This window comes from Doryrhamphus excisus, linkage group LG10 (assembly GCF_037039965.1).
Source record: "Doryrhamphus excisus strain RoL-2023G ecotype Guam linkage group LG10, RoL_Dexc_Guam_v1.1, whole genome shotgun sequence".
NCBI lineage: Eukaryota > Metazoa > Chordata > Actinopteri > Syngnathiformes > Syngnathidae > Doryrhamphus > Doryrhamphus excisus.
The window spans coordinates 8218709-8245131 of record NC_136366.1 but is presented as its reverse complement, the minus strand read 5'-3'; the positions used below and the strand labels follow the sequence as shown (position 1 = coordinate 8245131).

Sequence of the window (26423 nt, the reverse complement as noted above, 5' to 3'; positions counted from 1 at the left end):
TACAGTATCCCACAGCAGCCTCCATTGTGTATCGCCGCACTACAGTGACACGCGGCGTGGCGTATCGACACAGGTGAGCCTGTAGTGGCGGGTCAAGTCACCACTGTGATGACAAGAGCTTCTGGCAGCAGTGACAGGGGCAGATTAGTGGGAGGCGCCACAGAGAGACGGCTGAAGGTGACGCCACCGCTGTGGCTGTCAACAGAGTCGCGGTAGCTCGCGAGGGCTTCGGTTTGCCAGATGGAGGCGACGCGTAAGGAAAGCTGGAGCAGCTCTGACCTTAACTTAGAGGACGGCGCCGTGGCTTCAATGTCAGATGTCAGCTGACTGGCGTTGCTGAGAGGAAATGGATGATGTTTTTGTTTCATTTATTTCATTTAAAAGCTCTTGACATTGAAATGTTGTTACTTGGTGGAGGTCTGCGTTTTACTGAGTGCTATTGGAGTTTTAAACATTTTAAAAAATATGGCAAAATCAAGCGTTTTTCATGCAGCCTGCCCTGCTAAATTAATTAATTAATTCATTCATTCATTCATTCATTTTCTACCGCTTTTTCATCACGAGGGTCGCGGGGGGTGCTGGAGCCTATCCCAGCTGTCTTTGGGCGAGAGGCGGGGTACACCCTTGACTGGTTGCCAGCCAATCACAGGGCACATATAGACAAACAACCATTCACACTCACATTCATACCTATGGACAATTTGGAGTCGCCAATTAACCTAGCATGTTTTTGGAATGTGGGAGGAAACCGGATTACCCGGAGGAAACCCACGCATGCACGGGGAGAACATGCAAACTCCACACAGAGATGGCCGGAGGTGGAATCGAACCCTGGTCTCCTAGCTGTGAGGATTGCGCACTAACCACTCGACCGCCGTGCTGCCCCCTGCTAAATTCTTGCTGAGGAACTAGCCAGCATTATTAATAAAAGGCAAAACGCAAACAGACACCACTCCTGATCACCTGCGTCTCCTTACAAGGCGCCGCGGCCTCTTCCGCTATAAATCAAGACACCGCCGCTAATGGCACTCCCACAGCTGCATAGCTTAGCACTTTATTTTCGGGCCGGACCATCACATCATTATTATAAAGGCGGGATCTCTATTGGAATACAGTTTGTGCTAATGATGCCTCTTAGTTGATCACATTTAGACCCCCGCTTGAGGACACTTTAATTACCAGCGGTGCACTCCGGGCCTGTTGAGAAGAGGGTGGACGCAAGACGTCCTCTAATTAAGGAGTCTGCATTCTACCTGTGTTTGCACGAGCTGGCGTCCGTCCTTGACAGGGGGGGGGGGGGGGGAGACGATTTCACATCACCCACTCCACCCGTCCATAAAACATAGCAGCAGCGTGTACGAGCAAGTGCTGCTGGCAGATTTAGTGTGTTTCCAATATGATATACATACTGTATGTGGGTGCTTTTGAATATTTGAAGGTTGCCTTCTGGGTGGGGGGCGTTTACTACTGGCTGGTCACTTCATTAGGTACATCCGCACAGACCGTTAGATCCAATCTGTAAGAGCTGTATGTAAGATTAAGGTCACATGATATTGTATTGGAAGCGTGTTGGCCAAAATATAGCCTTGATGCTAGGAATTCAGTCCGACTGGGACCCCGCCCTTTTGAGCGTCTGGAGATTTAATGCTAAGAAACCACACTTGTCTCCTACAGAGCTTGTGTACACCTTATACACTTTAGACGTATACACTCCTGGTCGCAATTTTAAGACCTAATTTTGGCTCTGAAGGAGGTTCTTAGTCGAGCTTCAAGATGCAATGAGTTGAAATGGGAAATTAGACAACAAACAAATGGAGTCAGCAGCTTACTGCAAGCAGCTATTAAAAGGAAAATAGGCTGTCCATCAACTAAACATTATGGTTGTGCAGGGGCGTCAAACGGCATTGGCTATGCGGAGATGTTGCAGGGGGCATCTCGCATGATTCAAGGCTCTCGTCTGGTCTTGAGTGGTTAGATTCAAAAGTGCAAAATAAAAAATATATATTTAAATAATATATTAAATAACAAAATTTGCAAGAATTTTTTTTTCACTGTTTTTTAAAAATGTTTTTTTTTATATATTAATATATATATAAATTTGCAAGAATTTTTATTTTGCACTGTTTTTTAAAAATATTTTTTTAAATATATTTAATATATATATATTTCAAAAATATTTTTTAAAAACAATATTTAATATATGAAATATTTTTTAAATATATATTTTGTATATATATATATATATTTCAAAAATATTTGTAAAAAACAGTGCAAAATAAAAATTATTTTTAAAAACTTAAGGTTTTTTAAAAATATATATTATATATATATATATTTATTTATTTAAAAAATATTTTTAAAAAACAGTGCAAAATAAAAATTCTTGCTAATTTTGTTGTCCAGTGTATGGATGGCATATTTCACATAAAACAACATAAAGTTAAAAGTTAGAGCTCCCGTGTCTGTTTTCAAACTTGTCCTCCTATCCTACCTAGCTTAGGTTTAGCTAGGTTTGTTGTATCACCTCGTCATTTTGGGTACCTTCTTGTGAGGTGTAAACTATAGCCACAGCAATAAACATTATCTTTGTCAAGTATGATATTTTTGGTTGTACTGCATCGTGTGGGTGTGCCTAATGTTGTGTCACGGCAGAGTGGAGGTTCTCCTGTGTGCTCAGCCTCGTTTTTTTATGGTCCACGCCTTTGCTTAGCTTGAGTCACTGTTACAATAAGCCGCACATGTCCACAGACTGATGACTGCTCTCTCTCTTTTTCCCCTCTCTCTCTCTCATTATACTCCCTCGCTCTTTAATTTTCTCTCACTCTGTCTGACTCTCTCTCTCTCCCCTCCCTCCCTCTCTCGCTCTCTCTCTCGCTCTGCTGAGGCCAGCAGTCAGGAAATGCACATCAGTCATAATACTTTCCTAAAATGAAAACAGATTCCACTGCAGTCTCTCTCTCTCTCTTTTTCGTTGCCTCTTTGTGAAAAAAAAAACCTGTCTCGTCCTCCCCCCTCTTCTCCACCGCCGCCGCCGCCGCCTGCCAGCTCACGTCCTACCCGCCACTCGTTTGTGTCCCGTCACAGATGGATAATCATCGACACACAAGACAGTTGTTTTGTGGCCACTGTGATGTGATGTGTGTTGATGCAGTGGGTGACGGATCTCAAACACTGATCTGCATTGTAAAGATCCCCGTCCTGTCTTCTTTTACCCCCCCAGTGGCTATTTCTTATGATGATGATGATGATGATGCAAGTGGCACATTTTAACAAGCGGTGAGCAACAAGGTTAGTGCATGCTGGAATGTCGTTAAACAGGTTGTCCGACTGCTTAGCCGGGACCTTTTTTATGTTCCGACATAGCCGAGGTCAAGAAATGGCCGATCCCTGCTTCGGAGAGTCATCCGCTTCGCAGTTCACCACTTTGAACCGCATCCTAATTGCATGTGATCACTGGCGAAGACACATCCTTCCACGCCGTGTCTCTTTATAGCACGACCACCAGTTCATCACTTGTCTGCTTGGTGCTCCATACCCCCCCCCATACCCCCCCAAAGCACTGCATCACTAGCTGTCATCCATTCATCCTCTCATTAGGAGCGCGTGCACCATCCAAACACCATGATGCTCCATTTCGAGTGACATTTTAACAATGGCTTTATTTATTATTGTGGTTGCAGTCTACACCCGTCTTAATTTACGTCTTAGTCTTTCTACTATTTAGAAAACCTCAACCACAACAATAAACATGATCATTACCATTGGTATTATTACCTCCACCAAGCACGAAAACGCCAGTGTGAGAGTTATTACTAAAGCGGTTGTTATTTAGTTAGCAGGATTGCACAACAAGCGCCACAAGTCTCGCTAATCGCATTATAGTCCCTCGCTACATCCCAGTTCAAATTAATACACGATTGGGGTTTCGTGGTAGACTACGGCCCATTGTTACTCCAAAAATATTGACAGATAAGTCGTATGTAGTACAATAACGTTCCAATAAAAAAGGTCTGTTTTTGGCTTCTTATCAAAAATCCTTTAAGTTTAGAATAAAAAAAACTGGAGGCTAACCAGCATGCTATATTTAAAACTGTCAGTGCAGTCTTGAGACACATGCTAACTCGCCAACTAGAGAGCTAGCGACCTAAACGGTAGCCTTCAAGTTATTTCCTTTAAACTTGAATAGCCAAAAACTTACCACTTCCACACGGATAGGGAGGATAACTATTAACAGTTATTTAACCTTTAACATGAACATTAATCAAACGTAATAATTTTTTCTGGGTACATGATACCATACAACATCTATATCAAACTTGTGCGGGCCGCACTAACATTAAACTTTCATATCAAGACGGGGGCCTCAAACTAGTGTCCTGCGGGCCACATTTGGCCCACGGGCCGCGTGTTTGAGACCCATGTCCTACACAGTCCTTCTTGACCCGAGAGTCACAAATCCAAAAGGCATAACTGCCCCCCGTCCCACCTTCTCCTGAGGCATTGTGTAATTGCAGCTTCAGTTGTGACTTGCAGGGTGCAAGATCACCCAAAAAAAACAAAAAAAAAAAAAAAAGAAGCCCTCGGGACCCGAGTGTTGTTGTCTGGACTCCCGTCTACTGCATGCCTTTCCACTCGGCTGCCCCGGGGAGCAGGACAGTTAGTTTCTCTCCAAAAACATCCCAACCGCCTCCCCAATAACGTTCCGCTAAAGTCACGCAAATTTCCCCCAAAAGGACACCCCCGGGGTGTGTGTGTCGTCACCATGAACATTTTATCAGCTTTTATCTGAAAGGTTGATGGGAGGATGGAGTGGAAGGAGGAGGAGGAGTGAAAAGCTTTTGACTGCTCCTCGGCTCCCACAATCCTCTGATTTATGAGCTGGTAAGCCGTTTGTGTAGCTTGACACATTACAATATTGAAGATGAGGAAATCATTATGCCTGGGAGAAATATTTGACAGAGGCAGCCGCCACTCGGCATTGTGCAGCGGAATGATTATTTAACGGGGGGCGGGGGGGGAGGGGGGTGATGCTACACTGTATGAGCTTAAATGGTGCTTACCTGCAAAGAAAGCTGCTTGAACAACGCATTTGCATCATTAAGGGCTGTTTTTGTCTGGTAGAGCCGATTCTACCATTGCTGACTCTTTTTTTTTTTAAGTGTGCTAGAATTTATTGATGCATCATAAATATTGAGCCTAAATAAATACATCTAATAATTGCTAGAGTTATTGATTAATCATTATGTTTATTGTTTGTGTTTGCAGTGTAGAACTACAATACATCATACTACATCTTTGTAGTAGTACCATACCTCATGAAGGGGCGGGCCATAAGGGCGACATGACATAAGGTACCAGATCATTCTGATTTGTCCATTGGGCATCAAATGCTCTAGTGTATATTAAAAAAATAATAATAATGAGTTTCTGTTTTCACCATGCTTTGAGGGGCTTTAGTTGACTTTTTCACAGTATGGGGGGGGGCATGAAGCAAAAGTACACCCACAAGGCACCGTGACGTCGGGTGTGAATTGATTTAGATTTGTGTATTGTCTATAGAAACATAACACAAGCATATTAATATCAAAAATGCGTCTGTTTTCTTCATTTTTGTTGTGTACCTGGGATTCCAGGTACCACAAACACTCTGTATTATAAAGTATATAAAAATACTACTTTTCCTCATATTTTGCTTGGGCTGTCGCTGAGTTTTTTGTGGTACCGAGGACCTAAGAAAAGGAAGCGACACCACCAGAACATCATGATGTCAGCTTATTTAGATCAGTGTAGCAATTTGCTCTGTATTGTATAGAAAAACAAACAGGCCTTTATAGCAAACCCATGTTTGTATACTTCCTGGTTTGCAGTTTCTTTCTAGCAGCAGGGACCCATAAAGGGAAAGGGACACTTTCAGGACACCACGAGGTACGTTGCATTGCAAAGTTTATAATGTGTTAAAATTGACCGTCTTGTGCTTCTTTCAGGTGTTATTTTATACAGACATGTAATAGTTTCCAAGTGGTGGCATTTTGTCTTGTGTATTGTTAAACTATGATTACTTTTTGGGAATATGGAACCGTTATACACCAAGATTGTATCAACATTTGGCCCACAGCCGTAAGTTGGCCACCTGTGCTGTAAGGTGTCAAATTATTTTAATTTGTGCATTTGTTTTAACATTTAAATGTAATATCACATATATGTAGTATATAATTATTGAATTTAAATTATAAAATAAAATTAAAAAATACCAAATCAAAACAAAATGAAATCCAAACAACAAATGGCAATAAAAAAATGTAATGAATAAATGAAATGCAATGCATCTCCAAAAACCCACATCCAAGCCATGTGTTTTTTTTCCCGGGTGGGACAGAAGTAAAAGCAAAGGGTGCCCTACCAGAGAGAAGATGTTGGAGTGGCAGTCCTCAAGGCTTGCCCCGTTCGCCACCCAGTTCGTCGTTGTCGTCATAATGGTCCCAGCTTTGGTTCCGAAGCGTTGGGCATGTCGAAATCCTACATCAACACCCCGCACCAAATAAAGGGGGGTCCCGTCCGTCCTGCGTGGGTCCACTCCACACACAAAACACGCAACACGCTCACAAAAGGTAGGCTGGAAACCTCGCCAGAGGTCCGGATAAATAGGAGAAAGGCTGCCTTTAGAAGCAAATGGGCGTATTCAGACTGAAGAATGAGCCCATGATCGAGTGCAATGGGAGAATAAATCCACACGGGGATCAAAACACGATCCCAATCCAGGTCAGGCGGACACATCCACGCCATTTAGAGAAGATCAGCCTGAGATGAAGATCATAATAATAATCGTAATAATAATCCATGGCTGCAAACACCACACACACGCGCGCGATTATTAAAAAAAAACTCCAAACTTCTTCCACGTTCGAAAAAAGTGGGGTATTCCACGCGTGTGATTGTCTCTCACGATCCCATGCACCACTTGTTATAGTTTAGTGGAAATTGCACGGAGCTATTTATAGCCGCCTTTCTTAGCACAGCCGCACAATGTAACCCAACCAGAAATGGTTTTTAATCCCTCTGTTGCTTTCAGGATTTTCCCCTTCCCATAAAACAATCCTTCCTTCGTGGCGTGGCGGTGTGGGGGAGAATCCACGATGAGAAGACAGAAAGTCTTCTTTTTTTACTCCAGCAGCAGGGGAAGCGGGGGGGAACGCCACAAGCAGGCTTCTGTGTGAGTGTGTGGAAAAAAAAATCCTTCCTTCCTTTCAGTTTTGTATCATTACGACACGTCCTCTTGCGGTTGCACACACGCGTGGAACGCCGAAGGGGCAAAAATGCACCGATTTCTTGCACAAAAGCAACGCTCGTACGCGGCGATGCTGCAGACTGGCGTGGATTTGACGCTGTGTGATCGTGTCAGTAGGTTGGTAAATAAGAAGAAGTGGTGGAATGGTGTGGGGAGGTGGGGGTGGGGGCGTGCGTGGGGTCTGCGCGCGCACATCCAAAGACAACCGCCATACTCTCTCTCTCTCTCTCACTCTCTCTCTCTCTCTCCTCTCTCTCTCTCTCTCTCTCTCCTCTCTCTTCTCTCTCTCTCTCTCTCTTCTCTCCTCTCTCTCTCTCTCTCTCTCTCTCTCTCTCTCTCTCTCTCTCTCTCCTCTCTCTCTCTCTCTCCTCTCTACTCTCTCTCTCTCTCTCTCTCTCTCTCTCTCTACCTCTCTCTCTCTCTCTCTCTCTTCTCTCTCTCTCTCTCTCTTCTCTCCTCTCTTCTCGCATCTCTCTCTCTCTCTCTCTCTCTCTCTCTCTCTCTCTCTCTCTCAATCTCTCACTCATCTCTCTCTCTCTCTCTCTCTCACTTCTCTCTCTCTCTCGCTCTCTTTCACCCCCCCACGCAAGGCATTGTAATGGCGCCCGTCGTGCAACAAGACACCTCCCCTCTACAAAGTGTGGGATCTTGCATTGACTTATTATTGACTTCCATATGTTATGTATATTAATATTATGAATGCATTGGCACGGGTGGTTACATAATGCTAGTGTGACACGGACTAGAGGTCAGACTAGCAGGTTTCAAAAGACACACAAGCTCCAGTGCCATAATAGTATCACATGACCAGCACCTGTCATAGTTTTAGTATGTGCACCTCATTTGGCCGCGGCATCAATAGCATCCAGTACCAAACATGCCTTGGTAAAGATAATGTACTTCTGTAGCCATGAGGCGTTCAATGACTTCCACTGGCGTAGCTGGTGGATGTTAAACACCTCGTGGTCCTCCATCAGTCCTTCCTTCTCAGTGAAGATTCCTCACATTGGGTCCGGATCTAATGATGGCCAATGGGGTGGGGTTCATCAGGAAGCCTTCTTAAGGTCATGCTACAGCATCTCAATAGGATTCAGGTCAGGACTTGGACTAGGCCGCTCAAAGTCTTCATTTAGTTTTTTCCTTCAGCCATTCAGAGGTGGACTTGCTGGTTGTTTTTGGATCATTGTCTTGGACTAGACTTGGACTAGGCCGTTTCAAAGTCTTTGTTTTGTTTTTCCTTCGTCATTCAGAGGTGGACTTGCTGGTGTTTTGGGATCATATGTCCTGCTGCAGAACCCAGGTTCCTTTCAGCGGAGAGGTCACAAATAGAAGACCGGCCGGATATTCTCCTTCAGGGTTTTTTGTGGTAGACAGCAGAAATCATGGCTCCCTTTACCACAGCAATGTCTTCCTGGTCATCGAAGGAGCAAAAACAGACCCAGACCATCACACTACCCACCACCATATTTTACTGTTATATTTGGCGTTACTCTTACACCAGATATAATGCAACACACATCTTTCCAAAATCACAGAGCATTTTCCCAAAGGTCTTGGGACCATCAAGATATTTTCTGTTACTTTAAACATTAAGTGTAAAAATAACAAATCAGGAAGGTGGCAACACCACCCGACTAGCATTCTCTAGCCACAATGGCGTTCGGATAAAAAATGATATATAGTTTGCAATACTAAAACCGCAGCGGACAGAAAGAGTCAGCACCATCAAACATTGTTGCGTAATGAATCATTCATTAGAAGCACTTACAGTATGATATTGCTTTACTGTCCGTGTGTTTTGGCTTCTAATGTAAAGGCAATGAGACTCCAATGACGGTTCTATACGCACATCAATGAAAGCAAGACAGACCCATGATTATGTTTATACATGTGAAAGACGCCATTATACAATACTGCTGAATTTTGTACACCTGTTATTTGTTTTTTCATTCACTTTACATTTTTATGAAATGCATACAGTAAAATATTTTGTAGTATATTAAAAATAATATATATATAATATATTAAAATATTTTATATTCATTCATTCATTCATTTTTCTACCGCTTATCCCTCCTGAGGGGTCTATTTTTAAATATTATTTTATATTCTCTGTGTATTATTTGTGATTTATTTATTTGTAACACTTTTTTCTTTCTGTTTTTGTATTGACATTTTTTATTTTAATATTCATTCATTCATTCATTTTCTACCGCTTTATCCTCACGAGGGTCTATTGTTAAATATTATTTTTATATTCTCTATGTATTTATTTATGATTTATTTATTTGTAACACTTTTTTCTTTCTGTTTTTGTATTGACATTTTTTATTTTAATATTATTTTACATTATTTATGATTTTTTTTATATTTTTAGCACTTTTTTTGCCTTTTCTTCACTGCATAAGGTAGATATGTCTTGTGACACATTTTTATAAACATGTTAAAGTAAACAAACTAGCAGCAATAGCTGGGACACGGAGAAAGGGTCGGCCTAAATAAGCTCTTCTTTCAGACATTTCAACTGTGTTCCTTAACACGTCTATTCAAAACAAATACAAGCACTGCCATTAAACGTGTTGATAGCGTGTTTAGATAGTAATGGTGACGTTTCCCCATTTTATGTAGGACATATTTAATTAAAGTTGATTTCACTTCAGTGACAGTCAGGAACAGATCAGGCAACATTTGAGTGAATAACAAGTCTTATTTTCAAAGCTGATATTATTTTTTCAGACATTTCTGACAAGCCGTCCAGTCGCTTGTGAAGCCTTCGAGCTGCACACACACATACACACACACACACACACAACATGGCAGCAGTTTGATTTCTCTTTTATAATTAATAGCTTCCTCCAAGCCCAAAGCTCCATCCTTTCTGCTTGAGCAAGATGTTACCTTTATGTGTGAATCCAGCTGAGCTATTTATAGGCCTTTCCCTACTTTGGTGCCGCACTATCCAATCCCAGTGATATAGTGACATGTCCGATGATGATGATGATGATGCGAGTGCAGTTGTGACATGAATCATTTAATGCAGCTTTATGCACGAGAGGAAGCCTTAGTGCATGTTGCCACAGAGGAAGGAAAAAGAGCCTTAAAGTCCACTGATTCCTCTTCTATCTGCTGAGGAAAGATAGGAATCAGATGGATGAGCCGGGTACTTAGCCTGGCGGTTATTGATCCCTTTGCTCCACGAATGATCCATTCTGAGACCTTTTTTTTTGTTCAGTATATCCTTGAAGGCTTTAAAAAAAAAAAAGACAGGAGCACACAGTTTGGTACACTTGGTGTGCTGATGAATGAACGCTGGTCATATGTATTTTGGTTCTTTTATTGACAATAAATACAACATTTAATGCCTGTATTCAATTAATTGCAAATAGCTGCCATGGTGCCTCAGTAAAACTACAAAAAATACCTTCTGGTGGAGGCGTTTTGCTAAAGCTTTATGTACCTCTACATGCGCTGTTAAGTGTTATTTATGCTACCCAGTTGAATGTGTAGTCCCGAGGGAGAACTAGAGTATCATCTACAAACTCAAGTCACCTCTTTTGGGGTTTTCAGACAATATTTCTCATATTACTTCAGGGAGCAAATGCTGCTTTCATTTACGTTGACATGGGGAATTTTGACATTCCCTTATTGGACTTCTTGCAAGGTGTATTATCAGCCTCACAAACCTCACTTTTACCCGGAATTACATTACATAATATAATATTTAGGGCGGCACGGCGGTCTAGTGGTTAGCACGCAGACCTCACAGCTAGTAGACCAGGGTTCAATTCCACCCTCGGCCATCTCGGTGTGGAGTTTGCATGTTCTCCCCGTGCATGCGTGGGTTTTCTCCGGGTACTCCGGTTTCCTCCCACATTCCAAAAACATGCCAGGTTAATTGGTGACTCCAAATTGTCCATAGGTATGAATGTGAGTGTGAATGGTTGTTTGTCTATATGTGCCCTATGATTGGCTGGCGACCAGTCCAGGGTGTACCCCGCCTCTCAGCCGAAGACAGCTGGGATAGGCTCCCTCGTGAGGAAAAAGGAATGGCGGTATGTCAGCTAGTCGCAGATGTTTGCGTTCAATTTGACTTCCAGGACACACAAGTGAAAGAATCCGATGTATGGCTAATGAATGTATTTCCTTTCCAGTACCGGTACTCAAAGAAATGTGTTTCCAGCAACACGGGCTAGGATCTGCTGTTAGCATTTCAACCATCACTTGGTCACTATATAAATTTGTTAGCATGTGTAAATGCTGAAGATGGAAATGAAATCATGCATTTACAACCGATTTGTGCTTCCTGGAGCAAGCAATCATCACATAGTTTACACATTTTTGCAAAATAATGCAAAACTTGAACGAGATCTGGCAAAAATGTGTCTTTTTTTGTTTGTTTTTCGAAAAATACAAAATAACAGCAAAAATTTTGAAAAGCTAAAATAGATTGAATAATACAACAAATTAGCCCGTGTATCTTTTTATTTTACAGTGTGCGACCCATATCGGAAAACTCCTCCTTTAGCCATTTTAAAAATGTTTTAATTAAAATACCTCTACAAAAAAAAGGCCATAAAAGAAGACCATTGCTCTACTTAGGTCAAATTTGTCTGACCTTTAAGGCAAATTTAAGAACCACGGGAGTTAAAATGGGGTGTAATACAGCATCATTTGCTGCTCCTTACCGCTTTATGAGGCTATCACATTCATGTGGGTAGCATGATAAGCACTCCCGCTTCATGTTTTTGCACACCACTAACTGTGGGAGTGCTCATTAATGATTCAGGATGAGTATATTTCAAGGGAATATGCACGTGTGGACACTGAAGGGTGTTCATCAGTCATACTGTGCCCTCACACACACACACACACACACACACATCAGTTATCTGAGTGGGTATCTTCATCAGTGATTGATGGCTCACCGGGCGCTAAGTTAACACACAAGCAAAGCATAGATATCAGATGAGGGTTTCTCCTCTTTGTGCAAGTGCGCCACTACCTCGCTGGCATTTCCTGGAGCGCGGCAGAGTGTGGCTGAGGAGAATAGATGGTGTGCATTATAATGAACACGGGGTGACACCGACTCATCCATCATGGCAGCCTGCAAAGTTATAGCAGTGCCTCGGTGAGAGAGAGACTTTAAATCACAGCAACGTCTGCAGGTCTAAACTTTTTTCTTTATTTATTTATAGATAGATTTTTTGAGCATCTGAAGTTCATTGTTGTTGTTCATCTTGGTTTGGTTGCCAGTCCAGACGCTCTCACTATTTGTCCTTACTGTCAGGGGGCTGCGTTAAGTGGGTGAACTCATTAACGCCTCTATTTAATTAACAAAAGCAAATAATCATCTTGGGGTCTAACATACGTACGTCCACATGACGTAAGAAGCTACATTAGAAGCCTCGGGCGTGTTCATTCTCTTGTACATTTGTACACTTTCTTATTGTACTTATGACTTTACTCTGATCATACTTTATTCTTGTAACATAACTTTTTCTGTGACCTAATTTTCCCCAAAATATCAAAAAAATGTTGTTTTTTTTGTTTATTGTTTGTTAGTTTGTTAGTGTTTGTTTATTACGACTTTTCAAAAGTAATGTCTTTCTTTAATATTTCAACTTTATGCTAGTATAATTGTTATTTTTCCCAATCATTAAATATTTAATAGAATATTGTATATTATATAGAATATATTACAATTATTATATTGACAATATTATACATTTATAATATTTTATATTCATTCATTTTCTACCGCTTTTCCTCACGAGGGCCGTGGGGGTGCTGGAGCCAATCCCAGCTGTCTTAGGGCGAGAGGCGGGGTACACCCTGGACTGGTGGCTAGCCAATCACAGGGCACATATAGACAAACAACCATTCACACTCACATTCATACCTATGGACAATTTGGAGTGGCCAATTAACCTAACATGTTTTTGGAATGTGGGAGGAGTACCCGGATAAAACCCACGCATGCACGGGGAGAATATGCAAACTCCACACAGAGATGGCCGAGGGTGGAATTGAACCCTGGTCTCCTAGCTGTGAGTTCTGCGCGCTAACTAATATTTTATATATTTAATATTAAATATCTATATGTGCCCTGTGATTGGCTGGCGACCAGTCCAGGGTGTACCCAGCCTCTCGCCCAAAGACAGCTGGGATATGCTCCAGCACCCCCGCGACCCTTGTGAGGAAAAAAGCGGTAGAAAATGAATGAATGAATGATATTAAATATAATTAAACATAAATATATTGTTAAATATATTTCTAAGGTGCCTCGGGCCAATAAAGTTGTGGGCTCTACTTGGGACACCCCTTTTTGGTTTTTGACACTAGTACGGAGTCTTATAGTGGTATATTGTGGGGGCATTGTCCATACACGTACAGGCATTTCCATTCCAAATTGTGGCTTGGACATGCCATATGAAATATAACTGATGGGAGCACAATTGACTCGATTGATCGTGTGCCACAAATTCCGCCAAGCAACAAGTGAGCAGGCTGCAATTCGAGTTGACTGCCAACGCCAGAAGAGAAATCGCAGTTTATTAAGTCCACCAGACAGCAAAAGCTGTTGCTCATATTGATTTAATTTACATTGCAAATCTTGGAAGACGTGCACAGCGGAAGCCTGAAGGTTACATCAAGGCCTTTTAACGTCCCGGCACATTTCAACCTGCTAGTGCCAGCCTGAGACATTGTCCGAGCCGTGTGGAGAGATTACCACAGACAGTGTGCACTAAGTGACCGGCCTGCCTTTTCCACTCGGCTGCACCCTGTGATGCCACCTGAACAGAATTCACCAGGAGCCTTGGAGCTGCTCATACATTATGTATGGCCGAAGGTCTACTCCGTTTTCATGTTCCTCTAATTCGTGGCACAAAGAGAGAGAGAGAGGGACGGCGCACCGTAAAACATCAAATCATGATAAAGAACTGTCATGTTCCTGTTTTCCTCACATCGCTCGGATTTGCAAAATGCATTTAATAACGTAAGTGATATGTGTCATGTCTTGTTCCAGCACTCTGATCCTTTTATTGGTATCCTAAATATTGTATCTGAGCTTCAATAGCTGCCTCATTTAGAGAAACAATGAGACAATTTCACAATTCTCATGTGTGGAGAAGTCGATCAAATCAACATAAAAGCTGAGCCAGAAGACGTCTCTTTGCTCTTTGTCTTTCTCCAACACATATTTATTAGCTGAACGCTCGCTGACGCCACCCTGCCCTCCTTTCTTATGCCGTCTTGCTACGTTTCCTTTGTGCAATGTAGCAGGATACCCCCCCTCCCCATTTCTCCCCCTCCTGAACATAAAGTCATTCATGGAAATCAATCCAAAGGTATAACCTTGTCCTCTCAAAACGTAGCCTTGTGCTGACCTCAATAAATCCACCCACAGAGTGTTAAACATTTCAGTTAGTGCCCTTAAAGTGGCCTTTCCACAAACACTGAAAGTCGGGGGGGGGGGGCTTATTGTGTGTGCTCGTCTACTTGCTTATATCCATCTGAGGAGAGTGATGCGCTTGTAGCATAATACGATTACCATCTATTGACCATAGCTAATGATCGTGTCTGTTTTTTTTGGGGGCTCAGCTGGCTGCCGTTTAGCCTCACATTTATGTATGTAGATATTTATGGGTTATGAAAGGGTTTGTGTAACATTTATAGCTGCAGATTTGTATCAAATTAATCACTTTTCCACTTAATTAATCATGATTAGTCACCATTTGCAACTATGTGACAAATATGCCAATTTTTACTGTATTTTATGAAGAAAAACAATACATTCATGCATATAATAGATTACAATATAATCTACTAATTTCATTTAAACTTTCATTTAAACTGTTCAGCACTCTATGTGTACGCCACCGGCCTCGCCTCCACCCACAGAGACAAAGTGTGACTGACAAAAGGACCCTCTGTTAATGCTGTTGTTCTATGGAACAATTGTCATAGTTTCCGAAGCGAATGCACAGAGTGAACTCTCTTCCTGCTTGTTTGGAGGCGGGAGACAAGAAATAAAAGTTATTGTTGTTATTGTGCCTTTTCCGGAAATTATTTTCTTCGCCTGGCATCTGATGCATATAGCACCACTTATTGCTTTTTTCTTATTTCATACAGTATTTCCTAATTTAATTAAACAGATTTTTACCATTTTAAACACTTTATCATCCACTGGGCCAACTAATACAAAATACTGACTTTATTGAGTCAGCGTAGACTGAAAAGAAAAAGTTAATCGTATACATTTTGTAACCCTGCAGGCATACCACACAGGTCAGTATTTATGAATGATGCTGGATTGCTGTGGAGAGGTTCACATCGACAGCTACTGTATATAAAATAAAGCCAAAGTGACATTTATTTATTCATGTTTGTCCTGGGTGAGGGCTTCTTTCTTTGAATCTGGCTTCAAGGATAACAAACTGTGTTGTTGTTGTGGCGGAATAAAGAGAGAAAACATGTGAGACAAGAAAGAAGAATAAGGAGGCTAGAGGGAGGTCTTTGGTCCACTTGTGGCCTTCACAAGGCGGGCACCAATCATAGAGGAACGTGGCCATCGGAGTGACACATGAACAATAGGTCCATTTTGCAGCCCTCCCTGTGAACAGACCCATCCATCACAGGATTAATTCAATTCATCAGCTCTTTTGTCTCCTTGGACCCCCATAGCACCTGATATTCCTTAAAGGGGGACTTAGACTATACTAGTAAGAGTTTATGCTTGCACTATTCATGTCTGAAAAGCAGTAAGAAAAGGCACAAAATCTAGACTGATTAACATGCTTTCATACAGTACATTTGTTAACTGAATATTTTTAATAAAGTTTGAAACAACGCTCCAGGAAGCTGGAGCAGCAACGTCATCTAGCGGTCATTCATCGTTTTAACTAGAGGATTTGTTTTAGCAATTGCATACAGTAAATACCCTGGCCTCTGTAAAGCCTGGAAAAGGTAGGACAGTTCCAACAGGTACATATGAAAGTATAGTTTTTTAAAACGGAGGTGTCCAAACTTTTTCCATTTGCCACTTTGATATTTTGTATAGCAACACAGGTAGATATACGAAAAAGTTATATAACAGTTATATATTAACAACCATAAACCTGAAATCGTCCGACACCCATTTATTTGTGATGAGTGGTACTTTCCAGGGGTGTGTATACAGACGAAAAGTCAGGACAATTCCATAAAATCACCTTAATGTAGACAAAAACATATTTTACTTACGTTTTTTTCTCTTCGAGGGGGTGAAACTTCTTATTTAAGGAGACTATGGTGAATCTGGTGTCTTCCACAGCTGAGAAAGGCTTCTCATCTCAATTATTTTTCGGGTTACTAGCTTAGCCTTCTGACTGCTACACACTCACAAGCTAGTGTTAGCCACATGGCTACATTAGATGCCGTGATCACTATACTCAAGTCAAGTGTCGTTCTTCAAATGCTTTTTATTAACGCTAATGTCAGATAGTTATCGCGGCATGTGTTAACAGTTAGGCTCCACAAGGAAGACATAATTGGTTTTGTTTTGAAGGAAGTTGGGAAGACGACACTGCTACTCACTGTTTCCAACTTTTCAGTGAGAAAAATAGCTATTGGCTGTCGTAGAAGTCGTCTGATGACGTCATCGTCTAATTTGAATATCTGCAAATGATGCTGTAAACCGCTGTAGGAAAACCTACCTAAGTGAGTAAAAATACCCCAATTACATTTAGAATTACAAATAAAGTTGATTGTCTAAAATTGTCCATCATTGCATCTAAATAAAATATTTTTTGTATTTTATCTCAGCCAGTGCCTCTCAAAGTTCTCCCATTACAGGTTGGCTGTTGAGAACTTTTTTAAATTAGCACAATTGAATAGCAAATAACAGATTTTGCTTAACTCCTTAACATTACTATTTACCTCAGTATTTGACACAAAATCATACAGAATATGTCCATGCATGTCATAGGTCATTTTTAATTGCATCAAGCATACACTTTATGAGGTTGGTAATGAATACGACCACCCCTCCAGATACATAAATAATAGACTGCGCTCACACATCCGGCTATAGACACCAGCAGGATGGCAGTCGCTACAGCCACCATCCACACAGCCAATCCGGTGTCTTTTACATCTGAATCCCAGCACAAAAGAGACAAATTAGTGAGGAAAGTCTGGAATTTGAGATTATGGCATGTTCAATGCACACCTTGGTCCTTGAGAAGCAATGATTCCCTTGTCATCTGCAGGTTCTGGTAGACTACAAGGGTGACGCTCTCAACTTCCGGTGTACTCTTTGGGCTCATCATGTCGTCCTCTGAGGACTTTCTATAAAGCTCATCTAACTCACCATCCTGTTCTGGAGGGAAGCCCCACTGGCCCAAGATGAATGGAGGAATGCCTTGGGAAATCAAATTAGTCACTAATACACAGTAGAGTAAAAATAGCCTTCTTCAATGCACATTCAATGCAAGAACTGTATTCGAAATTCTGATATTTTATCACTCACGCAGCGGAAAAGTTAACAAAAATATGTTGGAAAACTTTTGGACACCCCTGAACTTTCACATTAAAAGAGAAAACTATTAAACAGGTCCCATTCTTTAGTATGGTGGCGTTCTTACCAAACTGGCTTCTTGACAAGGTCAAAAGGGACAAAAAGACAAAAAAATGAAGAAGCATGATGGAGACGGAGCTAAGAGCTGTTGTGTTCCCTCTATATGTGCTCCCATCATTTGGCCAATCAGTATCAGCTGGGGTTCATTGAGAAACAGCACCACTCCTTTAAGTGACTTTAGTTTGAAGCAATATTGCATTTCTGCTTAAGCGAAGATGATCAAACTCAGGTTTATTGTGGTTTTCTGTGATTTATAACGACTAGCTGAGCATCAAAACATTAAACACATCTCATGATATGATGTAGTGCAATTACACAGAAAACAGAAAACGACAGCCACTGTACAATAACACCACAATTTTGTTGAATCATTAAGGAGAAAGACAACAAACGGACCTCATTGGTTAATTTATTTAACAGCATCAAGTTCACTTCTCTCTATAGTGTTGCACTAACAACATTGTTTCGACTACGAGTTGAAGTTTAATGTTTAAAGATGATAAAATGTACCCTCTTGCCCACACACGTACAAACAACAATTACAATATGCAAAAAAATACCTCTATTTCTTTTTGTTGCATGCAAGTATCACATGTAAACGATGAAATGTTCAATGAAACATAAATATAGAGCCTGAGAGTTATTGCTACAACGACCTATAGACAATGAAAACACTCCCTGTGTGTACATGTATGTACAGTACCTTAATTATATGACCGTGCACGACTTGCATAGCTCATACAGTAGTTATTCCCTTTCACGTGCTGCACAGACGCAGTACAGCAAACGCTCAACCTGTAATTAAATGAAACCCAGTAGCGGCTAGCAGCGACACCGCTAATATCTGATATCACTACAGCAATTGTGCAACATTTACAGTGTCATATTGCAAAATATGATGTTCCAGTATAAACCTCAACGGCTCCCGTGAGCGAGTACATAACAGATGAGTCGAGTCAAAGTGCATCGGAGGGAGTAACAGTACCCGAAACAAATCAATTCTGAGGAACAAGGTAGTGAACCGCTGTGCTTTACTGGCTCAATGTATGGCTAAACGCACAGCCAAATGACAGCAACGTGCATCCCTGACGTTTATACAGCAATACTCCTCCTGCATAGTTCACTCATGTACTGTGCCGTAAAATCCCTATTCTTTAATGTGGGACCTATTATGCTCATTTCCGGCACTTTGTTTGGAGTTGTGGACCCGCACAGAACACTTTCTAGATCTTCCAGGTTCTGCAGTGTTTCCAACTTCCCTCCCAAATCCTCCTCTAGGTACACCCATAAAAGTGGAAAGAGCATAATAGGTCCCCTTTAAAAGCAGCCTTGACCCTCTTTAATCGTGCTTCTTGCCGTCCCCGTACACTTTCCGGAGGCTGGAGTCCAGCAGGAAGTCCACCGACCTGCAAGGTGCACAGGAAGTAAATGCACAGTATAGTATCCCAGTACCGGTAGCACTCGTGGACACCACCACCATGCTTGATTCAATTATCGCTGTACTCGTATGGCTTGTATTGACAGCCATCTAGACAATAATGGCTATGTGTTGATCTTAAATCTACACTGCATAGAAGCTGTACATTGACTACTCAAAAGTATATCCACATTCTATAGCATTGTCCCTTGGGAAGATGTACTGTGATAAAAAATGATTGCTGAAATATGAGTGTGTACTCATGTACTGTATTTTGTGCTGCCAACGCAGTACCTGTCAATAGGGGTGATGATGAAGGGGATGGTGGAGAGCCCGATGGCCGTGGTGGTCCACTTGCGTACAGGCAGGGGCCACTTGGTGGTGCGGCCCAGCAGGTGCAGCGAGGCAGCGCATACGCGGTTGATGGTGAAACCCGGGATGATCACAGAGGCCAGGGCCTGCCACACGAACGTGTCCGCCACCGCCGCCACCACACGTGTCTTCTGGCCTGGGTTGTCGCCGTGCGCCTGGACAAGTGGAGGTGATGGTTGAGTGCACTACTCGAATGAAGCCAGCAGAGGCGCTGTTGATTCAAGCTCAACTAGTTTGCTGTCTTAAGGACAGCGTGATGTCAGCTATGGGATGTTTAGCCTTCCATCCACACAACACTGCCATGGAAACAGAGGTTCAGAACATTCGGAGAGAGACTCTCCCATGCCAATCCATGTGTTTAATTGATCAAGGAATTTTAGTCTAATAACTATCCTAGGTGGCGCAGACCTCACAGCTAGGAGACCAGGGTTCAATTCCACCCTCGGCCATTTCTGTGTGGAGTTTGCATGTTTTCTCCCGGTACTCCGGTTTCCTCCCACACTCCAAAAACATGCTAAGTTAATTGGTGACTGTTATTTGTTTTCATAAAGCTGTGAAAATACCCCTAACCCTCAAACCTCTAATTATTTTAGTGCCCACATGCCTTTTTACACAATTTCTACTCTATTTTTGTGCTTTTTTTGAATGCTAAAAGTTATGTTAAAATGATGTCTTTATATTAACAGTGCTTAGCTTCTTTTTGCACTTACCACAGCAGCCTTTTTCCCTTTGTCCAGCGCATCAGCAGCGACGTAGGCAGTGGCCACGGCGTAGCTGCCCCACACCAAGCTGGATGGCACCAATGCACGGAAGGCCTCCCCCACCTCATTGGCGTAACCTGGAGGGGGGGGGGGGTGTACACAGTAGCACGGTGGCTATCAGGCAGTGCCAACGATATCACACAGCCTATTAAATACCGCTAGGAGCCTATTCATCATCCTCTTAATGAGGTGATCGTTGGCGGTAACTGCAGAAGCAAACATTGGCTGCCTAGCCTAGTTTTTTTTTTTTTACATATAAGCTGCTATTTTTAAAGGTTAGTACAGGGGAACCTCAATTTGTTCAGATTTCATGTTTTTCCCATGGGAAATAATTTTCTATATTAGTTGATTTAAAGCTTGGCCAGTGTTTATTTTAAGATGCTGCTGCACATGCATGACATCAAAGCTCTTTTTCGAATCTAATCTGTGTTACATAATCAACTATTTCCAGAGAGAAAAGAAGAAATCAGCATTTCTGAGTGGATCGTTGTTGGGATTGCAATACTCTCTTTGAAAATATAATTTTCACATGAGTTTTTAGTGATGGACAACACAGTGGACTAGTGGTTAGCACATCAGCCTCACAATGAAGAGACCTGGGTTCAAAATCTCCACTGGAGCATCTCGATGTGGTGTTTGCATATAAATTAATGTGTGTCGGACTGACTGCAGACTCTAAATTGTCCATTAGTGAACATGACAGTGATGGTTGTTCATATGGCAACCAGGTAGGAGGCGTAAGGAGGAGGTTCATGGATGTAGTGAAGGAGGACATGAGGGTAGTTGGTGTGAGAGAGACAGAGGAGCTTGGTTTGCTGTGGCGACCCCTGAAGGGAAACGCCCGAAGACAAAGAAGAAGATTAAGCTGTAATTACACGTCTCACAGAAACTATGGTCCATTCAAGGACAGCCGAACAAACTGCGAAAAAAACACTTGAAAAAACTTTATCAGTGAAACATGAAGACAAAAACATGTAAAAATCGTTGGCTGTACATGCACTTAGGATGAAAATGCCCATTTTCAAAAAAGCAAAAAACTCAGATATAAATCATTCTTGAACCTAAAAACCATAAATGCTGACTAAGCAATAGAATGGACTTGAAATAATGGCAGTTAACATATGACATGTTCACACAATTTGACTGTTAACGCAAAGAATGTGCTACCCAGGTAAAGTAAACAAACATTAGGTAAGCACCGCAGCTGCACAAATGTCCTTCAGAAAACTTACTGTGTGTGCTTCCATTTTATCATTTTAACATCAATAAGATAAGAAAAAATCTGACAAAGCAGAAAAAAGCCAGCAGTGACACACACTGAAAATATATGGGAGTGATACTGTACTGTAGCGACATGCTTGTGAGTCACTGCCTCAACTTGCTCAACTACTTTTGTCTGAGTGATCTACTGCTAACGAAGTCATTCAGTTCGAACTTAAAATAAACACATAAAATACACCCAAATGTGGATAAACCGTGAAAATAAAATGTGGCGACCTGTGTGTTGTTCGTGACCTCCTCCACACAATGTGCCCTTCACGGTCACTAAAAATAGTCGTCCAAAAGTGCGGTTAGCCGCCGCAAGCTAAGTTAGCAAGCGAGCACACGGCTACGGGGTCATTCAATTTTCGCTTTTGCTCGGTGAGAGAAAAACACACACGTTACGTACCTAAGAAGCGGACCCATGTATCGCGATAAATGTCGACCTCTTTGCTCGCTTTTTCTTCCGGAGGATCCATGCTATCCTGTTGGTGTGGTTCACTCCATCCCATGGAGTAGTGACAAATTGTATTGGAATACCATTGCCGATGCCGACAGTCAGTCCGGATCCTGAAGGGGGCGTGGGCTTTCTTCCCAGCATCCAACTGGCTGAGTAGTAACCTCCTGGACGCTAGATGGCAGTATATTATTGTTGTCATCCATATTTGTCAGGAAATACACAACCGTTTCTGATGAGCATTAGCCTTTTTAAACATTAAATAAGTTAAAATACTTTATAAAGTTAGCACAGCTTCGGATAATTTTCCCAATAGCCACACCTTATGAAAAAGAACAACCACTAAAACGGGTGTATTACGATTGACAGCAAAACGGACCAATGGCAATAAGCAGTGCAATAGCAGGACCCAATAGGAAAGCCATTTACTATGTTGGGCGGTGTGTGACGTTTGATCTACTATGGCTGCCGTCAGCAGGAGCAGGCACCGGAGAGATTCTAAATCAATACACATTAGAATTACTCATCGAAAGATGACGCCTTTTAAACTCTTGTGGTGTTTAGTTTTCTTTGTTTTTGCTGTTAGCCACACTTTTGCTGACGACGAGGACGACGACCACGAAATGGAGGAATTCCTCAAACGAGAGTATTCCCTCACCAAGCCCTACCAAGGTACACCCGGGGTAGATCGTTCTAGAAGAAGAACACTATTCGCCTACATTTTATTTCGAAGCTATTTATTTACATAAAATAAAATAAAAAAATAGTTTTTCTTGTGTAATTTAAACAATAATATTTCCAAGTGACTAGGTTGCTGTGTCATCATATGACCATTAAACTGTACCTTGTAGGTGTGGGGTCTTTAGGCTCCTCCCACTGGGAGCTGATGGGCGATGCCATGGTAACCACTGAGCAGGTGCGCCTCACGCCGGACATGCAGAGCCGACAAGGGGCAGTATGGGCCCGGCTTGTGAGTATACAAAATAATAGGTACTATGACGATGGGGCTGTATGCAGTTGTTCCTCCAGCTGTCTAGAGGGCGCCAACGTTCAAAACATACTTCAGCATTATATCCCTCTTAGAAGCCCCCCTTGCTGCTATAACACGTACTGGATATTGGGTATAGTTCAAAAACGAGATTTCAAAAAATAAGTTAGAGTGAGTTGCATATAGTTGTTTTAAACTGTCAGTATCCATTTGCATCATTACTGTCATTGGAATGATTTATTCCAGTCTCTCAAAAGTGAGCATTATTCTGATAGTTTGAAGCCAATATTTGTCTGTTTGCTGTTCAAGCCGTGCCATCTGAACGACTGGGAGATGCAGGTGCACTTTAAGATTCACGGACAAGGGAAGAAGAACCTCAATGGAGATGGGCTGGCTATTTGGTACACAAAGGAGCGCATGCAGAAAGGTAATAATAATACATTTTATTTGTATAGCGCTTTTCAAAATACTCAAAGACACTTTACAGAAAAATGGAGTTGAATAAAAGCAAGTAAACAGAGTAAAAGATACATTAAAATACAACATTCATTCGTTTATACCCAGTTAAAACATGAGAAAAAGCGGGCCGGGGCACAGCAGTCAGATATAAAATGGGGCAAAGAGTTCCAGAGGGTGGGGGCAGCGATGGAGAAGGCTCTGTCACCTCAGGTTCGGAGCTTGGTCTTACAGGGGAGTGCCAGGAGGTTGGAGTCTGAGGAGCGAAGGGGATGCGAGGGATTGTGTGGATGGAGCAGGTCTGTGAGATATGGGGGGGGGTCAGATCGTGGAGGGCTTTGTAGGTAAAACAGAACAGGGGGTCGCCACCACCGGTACCAATCCAATAACTTTAGTATATTGTGCAATAGTATTGTAGTTCATTGTGATAAATGAATTACTAAGTCTTGAATGAATTAATTCAAAAGCTTTGCTGCTATTTATCACTACTTTTGTTATCATGTCACACACAGGTCCTGTGTTTGGAAATAAGGACAACTTTACTGGATTGGGTGTTTTTGTGGACACGTACCCCAATGAGGAGAAACAGTTGGAGGTGAGGTGCAGGAACACTCGCATGTTTTGTGGAAGAAGGTCATACTCGGTCTAGTGTTAGCACCTGTGTGCACTGTTATGTAAAGGGGATGTCTTTGTGCTCTTTTGTGCACTCACTCACCATGGGGGACAGGCACAAAAGAAGAGATACACTCCCCGCACACAGGTAAACCATCTTTGGAACATACATGTTTTTAAAAGGGGACCTATTACGCTCATTTTCCAGCCCTTTGTATTGAGGTGTGGAGTCCTATAGAGCAGCTACGCACAATAACCAGCACAGAAAGCTTCCAGAATCTGCACCTATTTAGCTGTGTTTCTTTGGATTTCGTGGGCAATCAGCACAACTTTACCATTTCACGCCATTTCAAACCAAGCGTTTTGAGCTTCTCTCAGGGCTCAGTTCCAAATGCACAATCATTATGATCATGATCGGAAACCTTGACATAGTTTAACTCCATTTATAGGTCAGAAAAGTGTAAAAGGCGTAAAAGGTCCCCTTTCAGCAACTACTGGCCGTGTGTTCGAGTCCATCAAAGCAATCGCAGTGACCAGATTGTTCGTCTAATCTATGTGACTTTCTCTCACCGACCAAAAGAGGATATTCCCGTTCGTTCTCGCCATGGTGGGCAACGGCACCATCAGCTACGACCACGAGCGGGACGGCCGTCCCACGGAGCTGGGGGGCTGCAATGCCATGGTGCGCAACCTCAAGCACGACTCCTTCCTATTCATTCGCTACGTCCGCCGCAGACTGACGGTGAGAAATGATTTTAGTGATTTTTGTAGCCTGCTCCTGTCACGTAGAGGATCTTTGAGTAGAGTAGTAGTCCGAAAACCCACGCAATAAACCTTGATGTGCAATCTCTGTCCATCAGGTGATGATCGACATCGATGGACAACACGAATGGAGGGACTGCCTGGACATACCCGGCGTGCGGCTGCCAAAAGGCTTTTATTTTGGAGCGTCCGCAATCACAGGCGACCTGTCAGGTAAAAGAACTCCGCTTTGATTATGTATGAGATTGTGTAGTTCACACATTACACCAGCAGATGATAGCATTGCACCAAACATGCAATGAAATGAACTCTGTGCCAACCTGAACTCCTAGACAACCATGACATCATCTCACTCAAACTCTACCAACTGACGGTGTTACGGGGCAAACAGGAAGAGGAAGAAGCAGAAGAGGAAATAACCATACCCAGCGTGGACAACATGGAGCTCCTCAGATGTAAAACACCGCCACTCACCTTCGTGATTGTCGTTTCTCCCGCTGATGTTCTCTCTTCTCCTCCAGTGAGTCAGACTGAGGAAGGGATGAGCGGACTGGCCATTTTCTTCACCGTCCTCTTCTCCATGCTGGGTTGCATCTTTCTCGTCGTCATAGGGCTCTTGGTGTACAGCCATTGGAACGAAAGCCGACGCAAGCGATTCTACTGACGAGGCGAGCGGTGAAAGAACGAAAGGAAGTCCGGGGGTGGGTGGGGATGCTGTGGTCTACGGACCCTCGCTTCACTGAGACCAACTGTGAGATGATCTTCACCTTGCCATGGGTCGTCGACACAAGAGCTTGACTTCTGAGCAGCTACATTTCTGAATATGACTTTCAACTGTTTACTGTTGGTGTTCAGGGTTTCTTCACCAGGCAGTAGACTTGGTGGACAATTTGAACACAACATTAGGTACACCTGCACAGTCCGACATCAATCAAGAGTTTGAGAAGCATACCGGTACTCTGCAAGTGGTTCTCAACTGGTTTAGGTGTGTGGGACCCACCGTCACCCCCTCAGTGGAAAGCAGCCAGTCCAAATTACAGAAATTTAAACTCAAAACGCACACATCTTATATTTAAAGGGCCAGTTCGTAACAAATTTGTAACGTGTTGCAACCATTATATCCCACTCTCGTCCTACTTAGGAACAATACATTTTAATCCACAAATTCTACCATTATTTGAACCAAATGTCAAGGTCTTTAGTACAGTTGAATGACATCCTGGATGAGAGGTGAAACATCTGATCCAGTTGCTCTTCTTCAACTCCTCAGATGAACAAAAAGTAAAATTCAAAGATATACAGTATATAAAAATATTTTTTTTCTGATTAACTCAGCAGGTAATTTTAAATATAATGTATGTCCAAGACGAGCAGCCCACCAGTTGAGAATTACTCCTCTGTAATACTGACAGTTTTCAATGTAGTACGGTTAGTC

General features: G+C 42.2%; 4 protein-coding genes and 2 long non-coding RNA genes across 8 annotated transcripts in view; 1 reads left to right on the top strand and 5 right to left on the bottom strand.

The window, feature by feature from the left end:
• LOC131114605 (mediator of RNA polymerase II transcription subunit 13-like) overlaps nucleotides 1-7433 on the bottom strand; it is a 77958-nt gene extending 70525 nt beyond the window's left edge. For both annotated transcript variants that reach the window (XM_058064331.2, XM_058064332.2), the window contains exon 1: nucleotides 6401-7433. In XM_058064331.2, the coding sequence (XP_057920314.2) occupies nucleotides 6401-6472 (72 nt within the window). In that variant the 5' untranslated portion in view covers nucleotides 6473-7433. The remainder of the gene's footprint in view (nucleotides 1-6400) is intronic.
• Nucleotides 1-26423, bottom strand: part of wbp1 (WW domain binding protein 1) — a 66102-nt gene that overhangs the window by 31700 nt on the left and 7979 nt on the right. The gene's annotated exons all lie outside the window — the stretch shown is intronic.
• On the bottom strand, nucleotides 15637-16969 carry LOC144901183 (uncharacterized). The gene is made up of 2 exons (XR_013629329.1): nucleotides 16529-16969; nucleotides 15637-15899 (listed from the first exon to the last, which is right to left on the bottom strand). It is a non-coding gene; the product is annotated as an uncharacterized LOC144901183 (long non-coding RNA).
• LOC131108189 (uncharacterized) lies at nucleotides 17237-18078 on the bottom strand. The gene is made up of 3 exons (XR_009120426.2): nucleotides 17911-18078; nucleotides 17496-17687; nucleotides 17237-17420 (listed from the first exon to the last, which is right to left on the bottom strand). It is a non-coding gene; the product is annotated as an uncharacterized LOC131108189 (long non-coding RNA).
• mtfp1 (mitochondrial fission process 1) lies at nucleotides 18304-22310 on the bottom strand. Its single transcript, XM_058059008.2, has 4 exons — nucleotides 22123-22310; nucleotides 20403-20530; nucleotides 19615-19847; nucleotides 18304-19309 (listed from the first exon to the last, which is right to left on the bottom strand). Exons 1-4 carry the CDS (start codon nucleotides 22223-22225, stop codon nucleotides 19243-19245), a joined length of 531 nt encoding a protein of 176 aa, XP_057914991.1. The 5' UTR covers nucleotides 22226-22310; the 3' UTR covers nucleotides 18304-19242.
• On the top strand, nucleotides 22532-26172 carry lman2la (lectin, mannose-binding 2-like a). 2 transcript variants are annotated; one of them, XM_058058982.2, is made up of 9 exons: nucleotides 22536-22842; nucleotides 23022-23140; nucleotides 23468-23585; nucleotides 24127-24209; nucleotides 24342-24374; nucleotides 24807-24968; nucleotides 25087-25201; nucleotides 25321-25443; nucleotides 25510-26172. In XM_058058982.2, the coding sequence occupies exons 1-9, from the start codon at nucleotides 22632-22634 to the stop codon at nucleotides 25650-25652; spliced, it is 1107 nt and encodes a 368-aa protein (XP_057914965.2). In that variant the 5' UTR covers nucleotides 22536-22631; the 3' UTR covers nucleotides 25653-26172. The 2 variants fall into 2 exon arrangements, with proteins under 2 accessions (XP_057914973.2, XP_057914965.2); XM_058058990.2 differs by lacking the exon at nucleotides 24342-24374 and having other exon boundaries at nucleotides 22532-22842.